The 15,667-nt window shown below is 44.5% G+C and overlaps 1 protein-coding gene across 2 annotated transcripts in view; it reads right to left on the bottom strand.

The window, feature by feature from the left end:
* Window positions 1-15,065, bottom strand: part of LOC147891391 (proteasome inhibitor-like protein) — a 30,861-nt gene extending 15,796 nt beyond the window's left edge. For both annotated transcript variants that reach the window (XM_087389526.1, XM_087389528.1), the window contains exons 1-4: window positions 14,772-15,065; window positions 14,331-14,532; window positions 14,080-14,220; window positions 3,155-3,259 (exon numbers count right to left, since the gene is read on the bottom strand). In XM_087389526.1, the coding sequence (XP_087245652.1) occupies window positions 3,155-3,259; window positions 14,080-14,220; window positions 14,331-14,532; window positions 14,772-14,931 (608 nt within the window). In that variant the 5' untranslated portion in view covers window positions 14,932-15,065. The remainder of the gene's footprint in view (window positions 1-3,154; window positions 3,260-14,079; window positions 14,221-14,330; window positions 14,533-14,771) is intronic.
* Between the last annotated feature and the right edge of the window lie 602 nt (window positions 15,066-15,667).

The following is a 15,667-nucleotide window of genomic DNA, read 5'->3' as shown; positions in this document are numbered from 1 at the left end:
ATTTTGTGCAAAGGTGGTCATCAAGCAGGAGCTTGCCAATACAAGGACTCGTTCGGAATAAAGAAGTTGAATGGAAAAACAGGATTGTGGTGGAGATGGCAGGGACGATGTTGGATCATCACGACATTCTCATCCACTTTGAAGAGAGCTTATGGTGGCTGTCCATATCCTCAACCGATCTCCTATGACTAATGTTCTTGAGTTGACTCCATCTGAGGTCTATTTTGGTAAGAAACCAGATGTGTCCTATTTTCGTATTTTTGGAGTAATACCTATCTACACGTTCCAAAGAAGCAGAGGGGAAAGCTTGACATCCTAGAAGCTCATTTTTGTGGGATAGAACTCTCCTTTCAAAGGCTACCAAGTTATATGACTTGGAGAGAAGGAGGTTTTCATCCGTAGAGATATTGTCTTTGAAGAGTATGTTCCAACTTCCAATGCCATTGAACCACCATTTCTTGGTGAGCCAGCTGACTTTGAGGATCCGTTGCTCTTGACACCCAGCCTAAGCTACTAGCAGAGGATGCTTCCAAGGTTGGAGATGAGCCACCGTGCAGCAAGAGGCTCAACATTCAAGGTACAAAAGTGGTTAGTGCATATACTTCGTGACTCTAGAGTGCCATGTCAGATATAGCAGTGACAGCCACGTTGCTTTGGCCATTGCACATAAACCTATGTTTCATGCGCATACCAAGCACATTGAGGTTCACTATCACTATGTTTGAGAGCCACTATCAGCTAGAGATATGCAATTTTCCTACGTTATGACGAAGGATAACTTAGCAGATCTCTTCATGAAAGCTATACCGCGACCCGTGATTCTGCTCTCCATGTACTATCGTAAGTTGCTATATCCATCACAGATGAACATGCGCAACCATGATTTAGTTTCCAAGTATTCCAGAGATGTTTCCAAGATACTTCAGCCATACCTAGTCAGGACATTCGGTTCACTTGGGACACCTGGGACATCTAAGTAGGACACTTGGCCCACCGAGGACACTAGGGTGTACGTGGGTCTACATGACCCCTCACTTGTACTATCACTCGATCAATTTGCAAGTACAGCTTCTTGTCTTCCACTCCATTGCATCCAACACCTTTGAGACTTCATCGTTAGAGAACTAAGGCTGTTGTGGTCAATGTCTAGCAATACTTCGATTCGTGATGCGTCATCTCCATATCGTCTATGTGAAGCCATGGTACCAAGGGATGAAGAAGACCATCTGATCCGAGGTAAATCGGGCTCTGCTCTACTAGTACCTGAGTGGTGTCCAAGGAGCTAAGATGGAGGGGAAAAACCGGCCTCCCATAGATGTGGGCGTCCTATATGTGGTCACCTTCCATGGCTAAACTCTCTTGAACTCAATCTAGAACCTATCGAATTCAGGGCTATGCGCCCAACAACTGCTCTATCCTAAAGGGTACCTGCTGTTTGTGCTCTAAGGAAAGGGAGATACAGCTAGCTGAGGGTGTCGAGGGCGTTGCCATGTGATCCCCTTTGGCTAGAGCAAAACGTCACCTGGATCGCTGGCTCCTTTCAAACAAAAAAACACCGCCTACTAGAATAAGGACAAGGGGGAAGGCAAAGGATGGAAAGGAGAAAGGAAAGGTCCCGAGGGACTTGGGGAAACCCAGCCCAAGGAGGGCCAGAAGGCCAGTCAATGATTATGCGAAAATTGACAAGGGGGCATAATGGAAGGAGAAGTGGGGGTGACAAAAGCGGTTTAAAAGGGGGGCAAAATGGCCTTTTGGAAGCAGCCCCAGGTGGAAAAGGAGGTAGGCAAGGCTATACTTGGCCTTGCTACAGCCCAGAATGGGATGAAAGGCAGAATGAGAGGCATGGGATGGCGGGAGCTACAGCCCCTTTGGCAGCCCAAACAGGCTGCCTACTGACCCATCAAGGGCAAAATTGGGGAAGGGAAGAAGCACAAAGGGGAAGAACGGGAGGGAAGGCACAAAGGGCTAGCAGGGAGGGTGTCGAGCAGGAAGCAGCTTGTTAGAAATGACCCAACAGAGGGTACGCACAGCGGAAGACTGATAGAATAGCCCAGGAGCTCAGACAGTGTGGTGTGGGGTGTGGAATCACAAACTTCTTAACTTATGTGCATAAAATAGATGTGCAGACTCATCAATAGACAATAAACCAGCCAGATAGAGAAACCACCAAAATAATATATTTCCATCCAAAGCTATGGACACACTACAAAACAGATAGATCCAGAGTCCCACCAATGGTGTGGTCCTCTGACCTTACCACAAGGTACTTCTCCTATTTGCTGGCTATCTCTAGACTCGAGCCTGCGTGCTCCACCTCGAGCATCTGTAGACTTTCTGTCCAGAATGGTTCTCTACCTTACTGCCTGTAGATCAGCCTAGGTAGGCAGCACTTACTAGCTCAGTCTGCAGCCCTCTTTAGGTCTCCTTCACCTCCTGGGAAAAGGCCCAAGGAAGCCCTGTCTGCTGCTCCTGTCTGCTGTAAATCTGCTGCTCCAGAGAAGGCACAAAGGCCCTCCTTATATAGGGCACAAGGCCCTCCAGAACCAACCGACCAGCCAGCCCTAATTGGGCCAACTGGCTGGTCTGTAGCAGCCCTAACCAACCGACCAGAAGGTTGGCTGGTTGGCTGCCTATCCAGCCCTATTTAGGGCCCTTTGCCAGCCCTTTGTTCCATGCAGGGCCCAGCCCCTTTGGACTGCTTACCCCGTCACCTGCCAGCCCTGTTTGCAGGCCATAGACCTGCCCAATTCCTGCTGCAACAGTGCGACTCCATGCTGCTACTGATCCGCCTCTGCTCAGCCCTTGTCCGGACCCTGGCGCACGCTGCACACCTTCCGTACACTGCCCTGCAGCAGCCCGTACTGATCCGTACAGTGGCTGTCCCCTTTCTCTGGGCATACCTTGCCCTAGGTCTCCCTCCCCCATGCTCTCCTCATTTGGGGGCTTACAGATGGGGAGGTGACCTTTACAACACAGCTAACCACTATACTTTAGCAAGAAACTAACTACTCATGATAATCTTCATTTTGTATTTCAGCTGTAAAAAGTTTTTCAGAGGAAGTAGATTCCAGATGCGACCTGGAGTTTTCCACTGTAATGTACTGCATGTCCAATTCATTAAAAATGCATCAAACCCAAAAATATGTGCTCTTACCCTGGCAAAAATGGAGGCTGCTCTTCAGCAATACCAGGGCCTAAAGGATCCAAACCTTCCTCATCCAAATCTTCCCTATCAAAAGATCTCAAAACTTTCACTTGCCTGCAAGCATACCATTTGATAGAGATGCATTATACTGTAGGAAATTCATCCCTTTCCAAATGCTGCAAATAGTTTGATAATCTGAAAAAGATGCATAATGCTGGAACAATTTACCACTTTATGAACACACTCTTTCCAAATGCTTCCACTCATTTGACAGTTTGATATACACCCCACACCAAACAAAAGGATATTTAGACCCATTGGGCACCTGATGAGTCCTAACGTGCACTTGTTCAGAGAACCAGCGTGATGGATCATGGGTAAATCAAACTGATTCTTGCTAATATGACAATCTTGATCCTAACATAAAACAAGAAATAATATTTACCTTACTGATGGAGAATCTTTATGATGACAGGTTACTCATACAAGTTTGCTTATACTTGCTGTTCTGCATCATGCAGTGTAATAGAGAGCGAAATAAAGCTAAACTATCAGGGGTTCCCTGCTAAGAGGGTTTGGGGTTCAAAAGGCACTATGGGGAAGGACTAAGGAACTATGGGAAAAAGTATATAGGTCAACCATTATTCCCATCATACTCAGGGTTTGGGGTTAAAAAGGCACTATGGGGAAGGACTGAGGAGCTATGAGAAAAAGTATATAAGTCAACCATCACTCCCATCGTACTCACAAGTCATCTCGCTCGCTCGCTCTCTCTCTCTCTCTCTCTCTCTATGAAGGGATGGCTTTTTGACACGCTTGTGAGGCCGACAGCCATGTATGGAGCGCCCTTTTGGAGGAGCAGAGATTAGAGAGGCTACAGGTGACTATGGGGTCCAGGATGATTCGGAGTAAGCCCTTGGTCCCGCGGCAGACATACAAGCAGAGTTCGCTATGATACAACTTCAGCTTGATGTCACTTCCAGACAGTGACATATCTTCATAAGGTATGGGCCTTACCTAGTGGAACGCTACCGAGGTTGGCATTAGAGTCTCATTCAGATGACTAGCTGAGAGTGGCTTGGTACGCACATATATCCAGATGGCTTGACAGCCATGGTATTCAGATGGACCACCTTGTACAACTTGGATGCCCCATCCCTCCAGATCCCACGAGAAGAGATCAACAGTATCATACAGTTGGATCTACTCCAGCTCTATACATCACGGACTTGGGGCGGGAATCAAGAGTTCCCCACCAAGGTCCAATTCTACCATGACCACTTCCTAAGAGTGTCAAAGAATAGAGTGATTACTAGGCCTTAGTATCCGGAGGACAATCGGGTCTCACATGCACTGAGGATTGCCATCATGCAGATGCGGGTCCCATCCCATCAGTTGAGGATCGAGGCCGGGAGAGCCATAGGCACACCTAGAGTGCTATTTGGCCTTCCTAGACCCCAAGGGTGACAAAAGGTTGGATCTATTGTCCCCCTACCACAAGTTGCAACGTGCTACCACTGTGGATGTGTCCTCCCCAACAATCTTCCAACACAACTCCAAGGCCAATACCTGCAGGATGTAGCATTTTTCAGCTCTTGCTCACTGAGAGTCAATAACCAATGTCAAAGTTGTATGACTAAACTGAAGACAACCACCCCTTTTGCTTGACTACCAATTTGGGCTGCATAAGATAGTACCTATGTGTCCTGTGACCAGTCTAGTCTTTGATATTGCTCTGCCATACAAGTAGTGATGCCACTTTTTGAAGGCATGCAAGATTGCCAACATCTCTTGGTCATAAACATGATAAGTGAGCTCTTTGTCATCTAACTTTTTGCTTTCAAGAGCTCAAACTTGCCTTAAAACAGCCCCCCATCCTTGCCGCTAGTGTCTACCTCCACAGTAAGTCAGTGTATTTTGCAAAGCATCCTTGAGACATAAGGCCGTGAAATAAATGATAAAGATGTATAGGCAGAGGCATCAACTACTATGAACCATCATATGCTAGAAGTTTTGAGCCCTCCTTTAAAGGATTGGCAACTTCCTTCGAAACAGGGCTAGATGGCAGGTTATGCTTGGGACTATGAGAACATAAAGTTATTCTTACTTTTTTCTTTTCTCATTTCCTCATAATTTTGTTTAAAGTCACTTTCAAATTCCCTTCTTTCCTTTCTTGTTATAGTAGGCAGCCTAAAGAGATGTATTGGTTTTCTTGCACCTCCTTGAGCCACGTGTAACGAATATGGGCCGTTGATATAGATTGATTTTTGTGAGCCGTTTATGTAGATTGATTTTAACTATGAAGGTTTTATTCAAACAGCCGTAAAAACTCTTGAGTAAAAGCATGTGATTGCTTTTAAAAACAAAAACCATATACACGCTTTTCATAATAAACTTATATAAATGATTGAACTTGTAAGGTAGAGCATAGCTCGTTCTGTTGTAAAGAAGTCCATTACAAGATTTTGTGGGAGAAAGTGCACGAACAATAACAGTCTCTAGGTTCGTAATCTTCTTTCCCATCTAGATTCTTTGCCAAGGACGAAAAATCCAGATACATTACTTTGTTTTTGAGAATACAATGTAAGAAAATTCCTATTCGTGACTGCATGAATGATTGTGTGCAAAGAGTCTCTGTGTGTACAAAGTCCTTTTGTATTGCGATTGAAATTCATCACTCAGGGCCGAGGCCCAGCGTCGACGATCCATTAGTAAAACATTTGCATCGCCTCTACATCACAGAAAGTGACAATCGTCCTTTTCTCGCCATCCCGTAGCCGTTTCCTTGAGGCGGCTAAATTGCACGATAGTTTCAGCTTCCATCACTTATATGTAGTTTCAGTCAAATTAAGAAACGGGAAAAAAAGGGGTCATTTTGTCTTTTCAATATCGCGTTCCCATCTCAAAAGATTGTAGTGTTCTTGTGTTATAGCACCATGTAAAGCAATTGTCATCGGCGTAGGGTAGCAAACTCAATTCCTCTCATGGGAGTATCATCCCATTGATTTTCATCCTAGCGATTCCTCCTTGAAGGAATAGGAGTAGCTTCCACACCACCCCTACCCGTTGTGGATGTGGTAGTAATAATAATCGTGGAAATCCATGCGTTGTAAACACTTTCATCCATACGCAGCCTCATAGGGACGTTCGGGCGGAGAAATGCTTGAGATTTCCTAGAGGACTTGCCTCGTAGGGACGTTCTTACGAGCAATTCGGTAGACTTACATTAATAGATGACTTCATCAAAGTTATGTGGGTAAATTGTATGTCCAAGAAGTCTCAGTATTTCGTTAAATTCAAAGAATGGAAAGCAATCAAGTGTACCAGCTGATTAATATCTTCTTTGCAGAGCTTGGCCTTGACTTCCATAGAAGTGACTACCTTCAAGCGGTAGCAAGAGGAAATCGAATCGAATAATCCCGTATTGCAAGCGGACGTCAAAAATTAAAAGAGGCAGACATCAATATTTATGTAATCGACGAAGACACACTAAACTAGAACGATGGGTCTTTTCGGCATCACAACAACTGAGGCTTGCTGTAGAGCTAGTAAATCACTTTTTGAGTTGTCTTGCAGTTTCAATGGGGAGAGCACCTGCTCCATTACCTGCTATTCCATCTCAACCATCTGTTACACTCCTGGCCATTCCATCGAACCCATCCATCACCTTGCCCGCCTTGTCGCCTAATCCACTTTTGCCTCCCCCAACTCAGAACAAAACCGGTGATGCCGTAAGCTCGGGTCCATCATCCCACCTGACTCTGATTGCAGTACTCGGTGTTCTTGTTACTGTGATTGCCTTGCTTCTTCTCTGGTTACTTGTGTTTCTCATTAAAAGGCAAAAGAACCAGCTAGAGAAGCCATGAGACCACGGATGGCCCAATCCTCACGGCCACTCAAAGCTTTTCAAAGAAAGTTTGCCACAGACGTTCGTTTTTTCCATTTGTCGTGGAGCCGTGTAGTGCTTTGATGCATAGGATTCTATCAAATCGCAGGGTGTACTCCAAGAGCAAAAAACTTATAATCATTGTGTAACAGTAATTACTTCCAGCTTAGTAGTTAGCTCTATTTTAGTAGGAAACTACTATTTCCTTTTGTAAATGCTACTTTAAATCATGTAATGCCACGTGGCAGCCCTTGGGAGTTATCCCATAAGCATTTAGTGTTGCTTGTCCACTTTCCCATAATATAAAAAGGGGCTTCAGCTGTACTTGCAGGTACCTTTTGATCATAATACAAATTGGAGTCTACTCCCTTTGGTGATTGATTCAATCCCAAGAAGGATTCCCTAGCAATGGCTAGCCAGCCCATGGAGCTGCAAGTCCATGCCCTCTCATGTGAGAGTGTCTCTAACCCTACCCCTCTATCTTTTCTGTTCTTTTTACTAATTTAAGTGACAGTTTAGTAGTCTAGTAGTTGCCCTTGTTACATTTGGTATCAGAGCCCTTTTCATGGGAAATTGTGTGGTGTCCCTTGCTGCCACATGTCGGACTGTGCAGAGACCCTAAATTTCAAAGTGCTCAGAATTTGGGGCTTTTAGCATCATTGGATAGACCTTGCTTCCCTAATCACTCCTATGTACAAGAAACACGAAATGGTGCAGGTCTAACCCAGAAATTGCTCGCAGGCAAATTTGACCTAAATTGCGATCTAACCAAGTACTGCTCAGAATTTGGGGCTTCTTGCACCAAGCTGGTCGCCCTAGGCTCTACAGGCTGCTCCTAAAGTTTGGTAGACATTGGAGTCCAAGTGGGGGAGTTATCAGCGTTTTTGACTGGCTGTAACTGCATTTCCGCTTCAAATTAGGGTTTCCCTGCTGCAAATAGTGATACCTCTGCTTCCAAGGAGTCGCCTCAGCCTCTAGAGCACATGAACTAATTTTGGAGTCCATTGAAGATATTTACCTTAAAATCTGCTCAAAATTCAGCTTACAAGTGGCACAGTTGTATTATCCCATCAGATACTTCGAAAATTTTTGGGGCTTTCTGATTTTGCAGGCCAATCTACTCTATTCTATCTTTTACCTAGCCAAAGAAATCTTATGGCACCAAAGAAATTTGCATCTAATCCAGCTAAGAAATATGAGGAGTGAAGTGAATCACGTGAGGAATAGAGCTGAGCCTAGAGGGAAGGAAATCCTAAGGGAGGATGTTCCCAAGAAGGTTATGGAACCAAATCAGGGTGGTTAGAACTCAGGAAAAGGCGGATTTATGGCAGAGGCTAGAAGATCTCATCCACAACCACCTTCCTATCATGTGCCCCCATGGAATAGTTCATTGGGATAGGTACTTTCCAGAAGCCAAGTACAATGGATTGTGGTGTGAGGAAATCTATGGGTGAACAGAAACTTCAAATGGGGTATAAGCCTTCTCAATCAGCCTCAGCTTATGGTGTACCAGGTAGAACAATATACCTAGATGAATCCAGGAACATTCCCAAACTCATCCTCTAAAAACACAACATAGTGCAATTTCAATCTCATGATAGTCACTCATAAGGTTGAAAACCATAAACTCCATCATGCATAGCAGGGACTAGCTACTATGACATCCCCACTGACGTCATCAGCGCCCAACAGTGGGTGTAGACCATAGTATGAAAATATGCTCTCACACATACAAATCCACACACCCACACATACTTGAGCATCCATTTATACAAAGTCTTCGTACAGAGTTTCTGTCGGCACTCCGGAGGTGAAGGGCAGACTCAGCCATGATGAAGGCTAGCACTAAAGGAGAAGGCTAATCAAAAGGTAGTCCAAAATCTCTTCATTCAAGCTACAACTGCTTGTGAAGTCTAAACATTTTCATTTTAGTCTCTCCCCAACGAGCATCTAAATCTAAATCTAGCTGATAGGGCAACGCACCATTTAAGATAGAAAGAATTATCACAATACCAGGTAGAACAATTCCCAAATATCCTACCCTCAATGCTTCAAAGACTACTCCTATTGCCAAAGAGTCCAAAGCTGATGGAAGATATCTAGACCTTGACAAGGGCAGGAGGGAGGTTCAAAAACAGTTTCCCCAATCACTAATGGATGAGAGGAGAAAGAAGGAACTATGCTTTAGGTGTGGAGAAGTGTGGAGTGTTGATCACAACAAATCCTGCACGGCAAAGTCATCCTCAGGTACGCTGAGCATAATCATTGAGGTTTCAGAATCTGAGGAGGAGTATGAGGAGCCTGAAGAGTACCATGATTGTGGTCAAGAAGCTCCAAGAGATGATAAGATAGAGGATGAGAACTTAGTCTTCAATCCTGGAGGTCTCAATCTTGGTGAGTTGAGAGCCATGGACGGCTCTAGGACATGGAATTTACTACCATTTGCTGCTCAGTCAGTTTCAGATGCAACTACAGCAAGGAATGGGCACAAGTCCTATCATCTTGAGGATCCTTTTGCTTGCTGTGAACCCAGCAGAGAAGCTGAAGGCAATGGAACTGTTAGTGGTGAAGAAGTGGCATGGGATACTCAATCAGAATTGTATGTCATTTCCAGCAATGCTCTAAGTGGGATAAGTGGACCTACTACTTTTAGAGTCAAAGGGCAAGTTAAGGGCAGAGATGTCTATGTACTTGTACTCACAGCTTCATAAATTCCAAATCTATTCAATCATTTAAGCTCCCAAGTGGTGAACTACCTCACAGCTTGAAGGTGGAAGTGGCTGATGGAGCCTGATTGACACGTGGCAAGATTGAAACTAACCATGGTTTAGTGTCTCTAACCTTGGTTGAGTATGTCCAGTTAGGTTAACTCACCATAGTCAAGTTTTCACAAGTTGGGTTAGGTTAAGGGTTTAGTCAACTCAGTGCCACCTAAGCACATAGCCCCTGCTAGGCATACTTTGGAATTTCCATATGAATCCATGTGTCACATCATCAAAGGCCTCTTCTTTATAAAAACTTCGACAAGCCATAGCTTTCAATCCAAAAAGAATTTACATGCGCTTCAAAAAGGAAAAGTGATCGCCTTTTCAAGCTCTACGCGCCTATCAAGTCAATTTTGTTGTATGCAATTAGAGACTGCCAGATTTGAAAGTTTCCTCAACTGGTAAGACCTTCACAGTGGCAATATGCACCCCAACTGTTGAGAAACTCACTGAGGAAGGATTTCACACCTGGTCTACACAAATGAGGTAACTTGATGCATCAGAAGCTTTGGAAGACTGTTAAACAAGACATACCCACTGCACAAAATAAAGCTTGGAAGGAAAAAGACGAAGCAACACTATCACTCATTGGTTTGCACTTGGGTCCAAACATAATTCATCATATAGACTCTAAGTAAAAGTAGGAGAAAAGGATGCACTTGCAATCCTCCTTAAAAGCATGCCTCAAGAGTACAGCGCACTGACAACCACTTTGAAGAATCTTCCAGATCCAAAGTTTGAGGAATGTGTATCCTCTCTTCTTGAAAAAGAAAGAGGATTGAAGGCATTGACATCAACATCTACATCAACACGCAACAGCAATAATGAAGAACAAGCATTGTTCAGTAAAACATCAACGAAGTGTTACAATTGCGGAAGGATGGGTCACTATCAAAGTGACTGCACCATTGCAAGAAACTAGAACACAAGGAAGAAGATTACAAATTGAAGAACCAGCACGTTAACTACATGGAGTCATCATTAAGCCATGAGCAAAATGACAAAAACAACATGTATTGAGAAGCAAAAGCCTTTCCATCTTTAGCCAATATTTCTTGTAATCAAACCTGACCACCTGCAAGTAGCCATGTAAGTACTTAGGGGTATAAAAACCACACTTGACCACCTTAAGTAGCAAGGTATGCACTAAGGGGAGGTGATGGATTTGCAACTCACATCTTATCACCTTGCGGTAGCCAAAGGAGTATGACACCAAGGGGAGGTATTGAGGAATATGGTGCCATGAGCACATAATTAGAGGCTAAGGTATGGTATAGGAATGTATTAAAGTAGCCACCCTAGGATGTGGACTACATGATGTGAGGATGTGGATCGAGGACATTCACAAGGAGAGGTGTGTATCAGAGAATCCCACAGGTGTTGACTACTCAAAGGGCTCTCTCTATATAAGAAGTCTATTATGTATTGTTAATGATATGCATTGCAATAGATTGAGTGTTTGCTACCCTATGTCTCTCTCATGGTGCTTTGATCCTCCTTGATCCCTCATTTTCACACACCTATGGCAGGATATATTGGGCTAGGTAAGACCTATTTTCTCTTCAGATGGTGTTTCTAGGTTTAGAGATGTAGCTTACCGAATAGAGGCTGCCTTGGTCGCGCACAGAGGCTTGCCCATCGGACCGTGGTTGGAGCATATGCGAGTGGAGGGGCAGTGCCATTGTTGCTCCGATGGTCTTTTGGAGACTATCCCGCACTGCCTATGGAGCTGTCATAGCGCAGCGAGGATTTGGATGAGAGCCCTCAGGATCATGACACATATGTAGAGTCTTCAGAGAGACTACACCGGGGGAATGGTGGTCTGGTTGACAGAGGGAGGACACGCGTTTCAGATTGATGAGATCTCCCCAGCCTACCAGATACAAGGTCAGAGCATCCAGAGGATAGCACTCCACGAGGCAGTCCCTCCTGACAGCCTAGCTCCTCCTCCTTCTAGGGAGGATAACTTTTGGGAGGTGGTAGCCAGCATCACAGCATGGAACATTGGGTGGCTCGTTGCAATCTCGTGATGGGTGAGCACCCGGTTCCACCCTCCGCCACCCTAGTAGCCATCTGATAGGATATCATATACACACTACGATCCACCTGGAAGCGTGGGACTCCAAGCTCCAGGACAACTATCGAGAGACGTGCTCGTTTCTGCAAGGCTTGCACTGCAGGATTTCTCTACATCTTCACCCCATAAGGGATTTGCTAGTCCCCCCACTTGGTTGTTAGCCCTAGTACTAGAGATCCCCTAGGCAGTGAGCTGGGTTTCTCTGGAACAGGCCGGTTCTTTCTTTCAGCCTTTTCCGGTTTTTTCCATACTCAACACCTTCGGGGCTGCTATCTTGTATGAAATCTTTCAAGCATTAATAGAAGGTTCCTTTCTTTGGGAAAAAAAAAGAATAGAGGCTGCCTCTATTGCTCTTAAACAATATTGCCCAGGACCTCAAGATGCCCAATATACGTAATGAGCAGCACAGCACTTCATTTGAGAATGATGTTTACAACTACAACAATAAAGGCCAGGCTTTAACATACGGATTCTCACAATGGAAAAAAACAGATTTTGTCAAATGCTCGATGAAAGAAGAATGAGAGTAGAACAACCTTGCCTTTGCGGCCCTATCCAATTGAGTGCCAAGTCAGCACCTTCGGAAGCAGCAGCGATTTCAATCTCAAAGGTCTTGCCCAAATGGGTTACCCTACTCTGACAAAGTCAGTTTCGGATGCTTATAACCAAGGCACGCTTGTGGTTTTTAATATAGATGCAAATGTGCCATTAGATGACCTCCGAACAGTATTTCAAAAGTATTGTAAGTGATGTTTTTTCCTGATGTCTTTCATCCGTACCCTCCAAGTTTAATGGTGAATGTATCTCGAGTGTATCCTCCAAGTTATGGATTTCAACCCCAACAAAAAACCTAGTAAATTGATGTTTGAAGTACTGATAAAAGCTAGGCTTTGCAAGTCCTCTGTCAAATTTCAATTTCAGCATTGTCTAATAATAATGGATAGCATGTTTTAATATGCCTTTTGTTTTGAATGTACCTTGTGCATTAAAAAGTACACTTTGTTTTTAACATAAAAAAGTACATTCAAAACAAAAAGGCATATTAAAACATGTCTATCAAAATAATATTCAAGACAGAAGCATATCAAAATACACTATTCAAATGTCAGAGGCTACAAGCTAGTAATAGGTAGCCATGATTGGCACTCAGCCATTCACAATCTTGCTTCACTCATTCGGCTTGCATTGCTCCTGGCTTTCGTGCTTCACTGAGCTTTCTTTACCTCAGTCCTCACCACTTTCCAAAGGCTCGTATTGCTTTCACTCCCTAGCTCTTCAATCAGCGGACCGATTCCGTAAATGGGACATTGCACACAATTGGATAGGGCCACAAAGGCAAGGTCGTTCTACTCTCGTTCTTCTTTCATTGAGCATTTGACAAAATCTGTTTTTTTCTATTGTGAGAATCTGTACGCTAAAGCCTGGCCTTTATTCTTGTAGTTGTAAACATCATTCTCAAACGAAGTGTTGTGCTGCTCATTACGTGTATTGGGCATCTTGAGGTCCTGGGCAATATTGTTTAAGAGCAACAGAGGCAGCCTCTATTCTTTTTTTTCCAAAGAAAGGAACCTTCTATTAATGCTTGAAATATTTCATACAAGACAGCAGCCCCGAAGGTGCTGAGTATGGAAAAAACCGGAAAAGGCTGAAAGAAAGAACCAGCCTGTTCCAGAGAAACCCAGCTCACTGCCTAGGGGATCTCTAGTACTGGGGCTAACAGCCAAGTGGGGGGACTGGCGAATCCCTTACGGGATCCTACGCTCCCAGGTGGATCGTAGTGTGTATATTGCAGGGAGGACCCCCACCCCTGACATTTGCAGGGAGGACCGGGTCCTAACGGACCCTGTGTCGTGTTTTAATGTCCACATTTTTACTCATTCACTTTTTTTCTTCAAAATTTGTTAAAACAAAATCAATGCTACAGCCCGTCTTTGCATTTATGACGCAGTTTGGATATGGCAAGCTGGAAAGATACGGTACAGCTTGAAAGGACATGCACAGACATCTCAACCTATCTGTCCTGATCAACATTCTTAAAGGTGCTCGTGTACTTGATTTAGAATGTAGGCTCATCAACAGGTGATACATTGATGGGCAGGCAGTTCAAAAACTTGCCCCGGCTTGGGGAAGTGAGTGCTGATGATTGTAATTTGAACATTTGACTATTTTCACAAATTCAAAAAGCCAAGGTGAAATTCGTTAATACCTGGAAGAAGTACTTGGAGTTTGTGCAGGAGGCGAAAGCTTGGAAAGCAAAGAATCGTTAATTCGATCAACAAGCTCGTTCAGATTCTTGTATAATTGTCCATAATCGGGCCCCTCGTAAGCGGTGACATAATCTGGTACTCTGCTTTGCAACCCGTAAACCATGTCAGATGGCAATTCCCCACAGATGTGAGCAGCTACTGGGCATACAAAGAAGACGTAAGCAATTCCAATTTCAAGATTCGAGAGTACTTAATCTCTAAGTGAAGAGGCTCTTTATCGCCCCCACCGTCTACAGGAGCTGCATCCACCATCAGCGTGTCTCCCACGGCCACACCTTTCACGAGCACAGACTTGCAGAGTCCTTCTTGACCAGCCCCCGAGTATCGAAAAGCGTACGCATCTTCCATATCATTCCAGCCCTCGATGCCTACTCCCACGTCGTCTTGTCCTTCTGCACATGCAAGGAACTATTTTATTGCACCCACCTGGGTACATATGCTTTATGCGTAATTTTCCATCCAGTGATTCCAAAACGGAAGACGTACCACGGATGAATAAAGCAGCATTGGCAGCGTTAATCGAGGAAGTAATTTCTGAATTCTAAATTCAGTTAGTAGATGAAACAAAGCGACATCAAAAATCGGAGGGAAGGTTCTCGCAGAGGGGAAAAGGAGAGGAGAGAAAGGAAACCTGGTGGATTGGAAGAAGCAGCGCAAGATCCGGCAGCAGTGAGGGAATAGCCAGCGGCGAGGAAAGCAGAGTGAACTGCGAAAGCAACGCGATCGTGAGGCGATCGCAGAGGCGGACGGGAAGCTCTGATCACTGCGAGGACAGCCTTGTCGGTAGCCATAACCAAGAAGAGATGGATAGAAAGCGCGCGAGAGAGAGAAAGAGAGAGAGAAAAGGAGAGTGTATTATGTTTGCGAAATGTTTTAGCAACGATCTCTCCAGACCCCGACCCCCACCAAACATCACATTTGCTTCCTCTCTAAGGCTCAGCGCCTCCGTTCTAATCTTGCACACACTCCACTTAAACTCTAAAATCCTACGAAGCCATGAGCTACAATAGCCCATCTACTTAGCAGCGGGCCCGTATACTTAGCAACTGGCCGAGCATTCTAGTTTTAAAGAACAGAGTACTTCAATTGCATACAAGTGCTCATACATGAGCAACGTAGGGCTAATTATAATAGTAGAAAGATTCCATGGAGGTCATTCGAGCATGGACACATGCATGGCCATTTGGACGTGAAACGAATGTTTGAAGGCTTAGCAGTGTGAACCACATCCTTTGTTGAATGGACGCAACAATCTATGGAGGCATACTGTTGAAATCAAAGTGCTGAGACCAGATTGTAGAATGGATGTAAAGTGCTGAAATGAGAGGCCCCAAAATCTCCCCTCCTCCAACCTCTGTCCTAAACTTTGGGGTGGCTTTTGAAAAAACTTGTCACATCCTTGCATGGCATGTTCTCTTCCTCTCTGTGCATCTGATCTCTGCCCTCTAATTCCACTACGTGCCACCATTGATATTAACAATCTAAGTTGTTGCAGAGCCTTTGAGTAGGCAATCAATGATGTGCCCC

The sequence above is a fragment of the Dipteris shenzhenensis genome, chromosome 18, assembly GCF_047967505.1.
Source record: "Dipteris shenzhenensis isolate YYH24624 ecotype China chromosome 18, Dip_SZ_1.0, whole genome shotgun sequence".
NCBI classification, from domain to species: Eukaryota; Viridiplantae; Streptophyta; class Polypodiopsida; order Gleicheniales; family Dipteridaceae; genus Dipteris; species Dipteris shenzhenensis.
The sequence above is the reverse complement of the archived record's forward strand: the minus strand, read 5'-3'. Positions and strand labels throughout refer to the sequence as shown.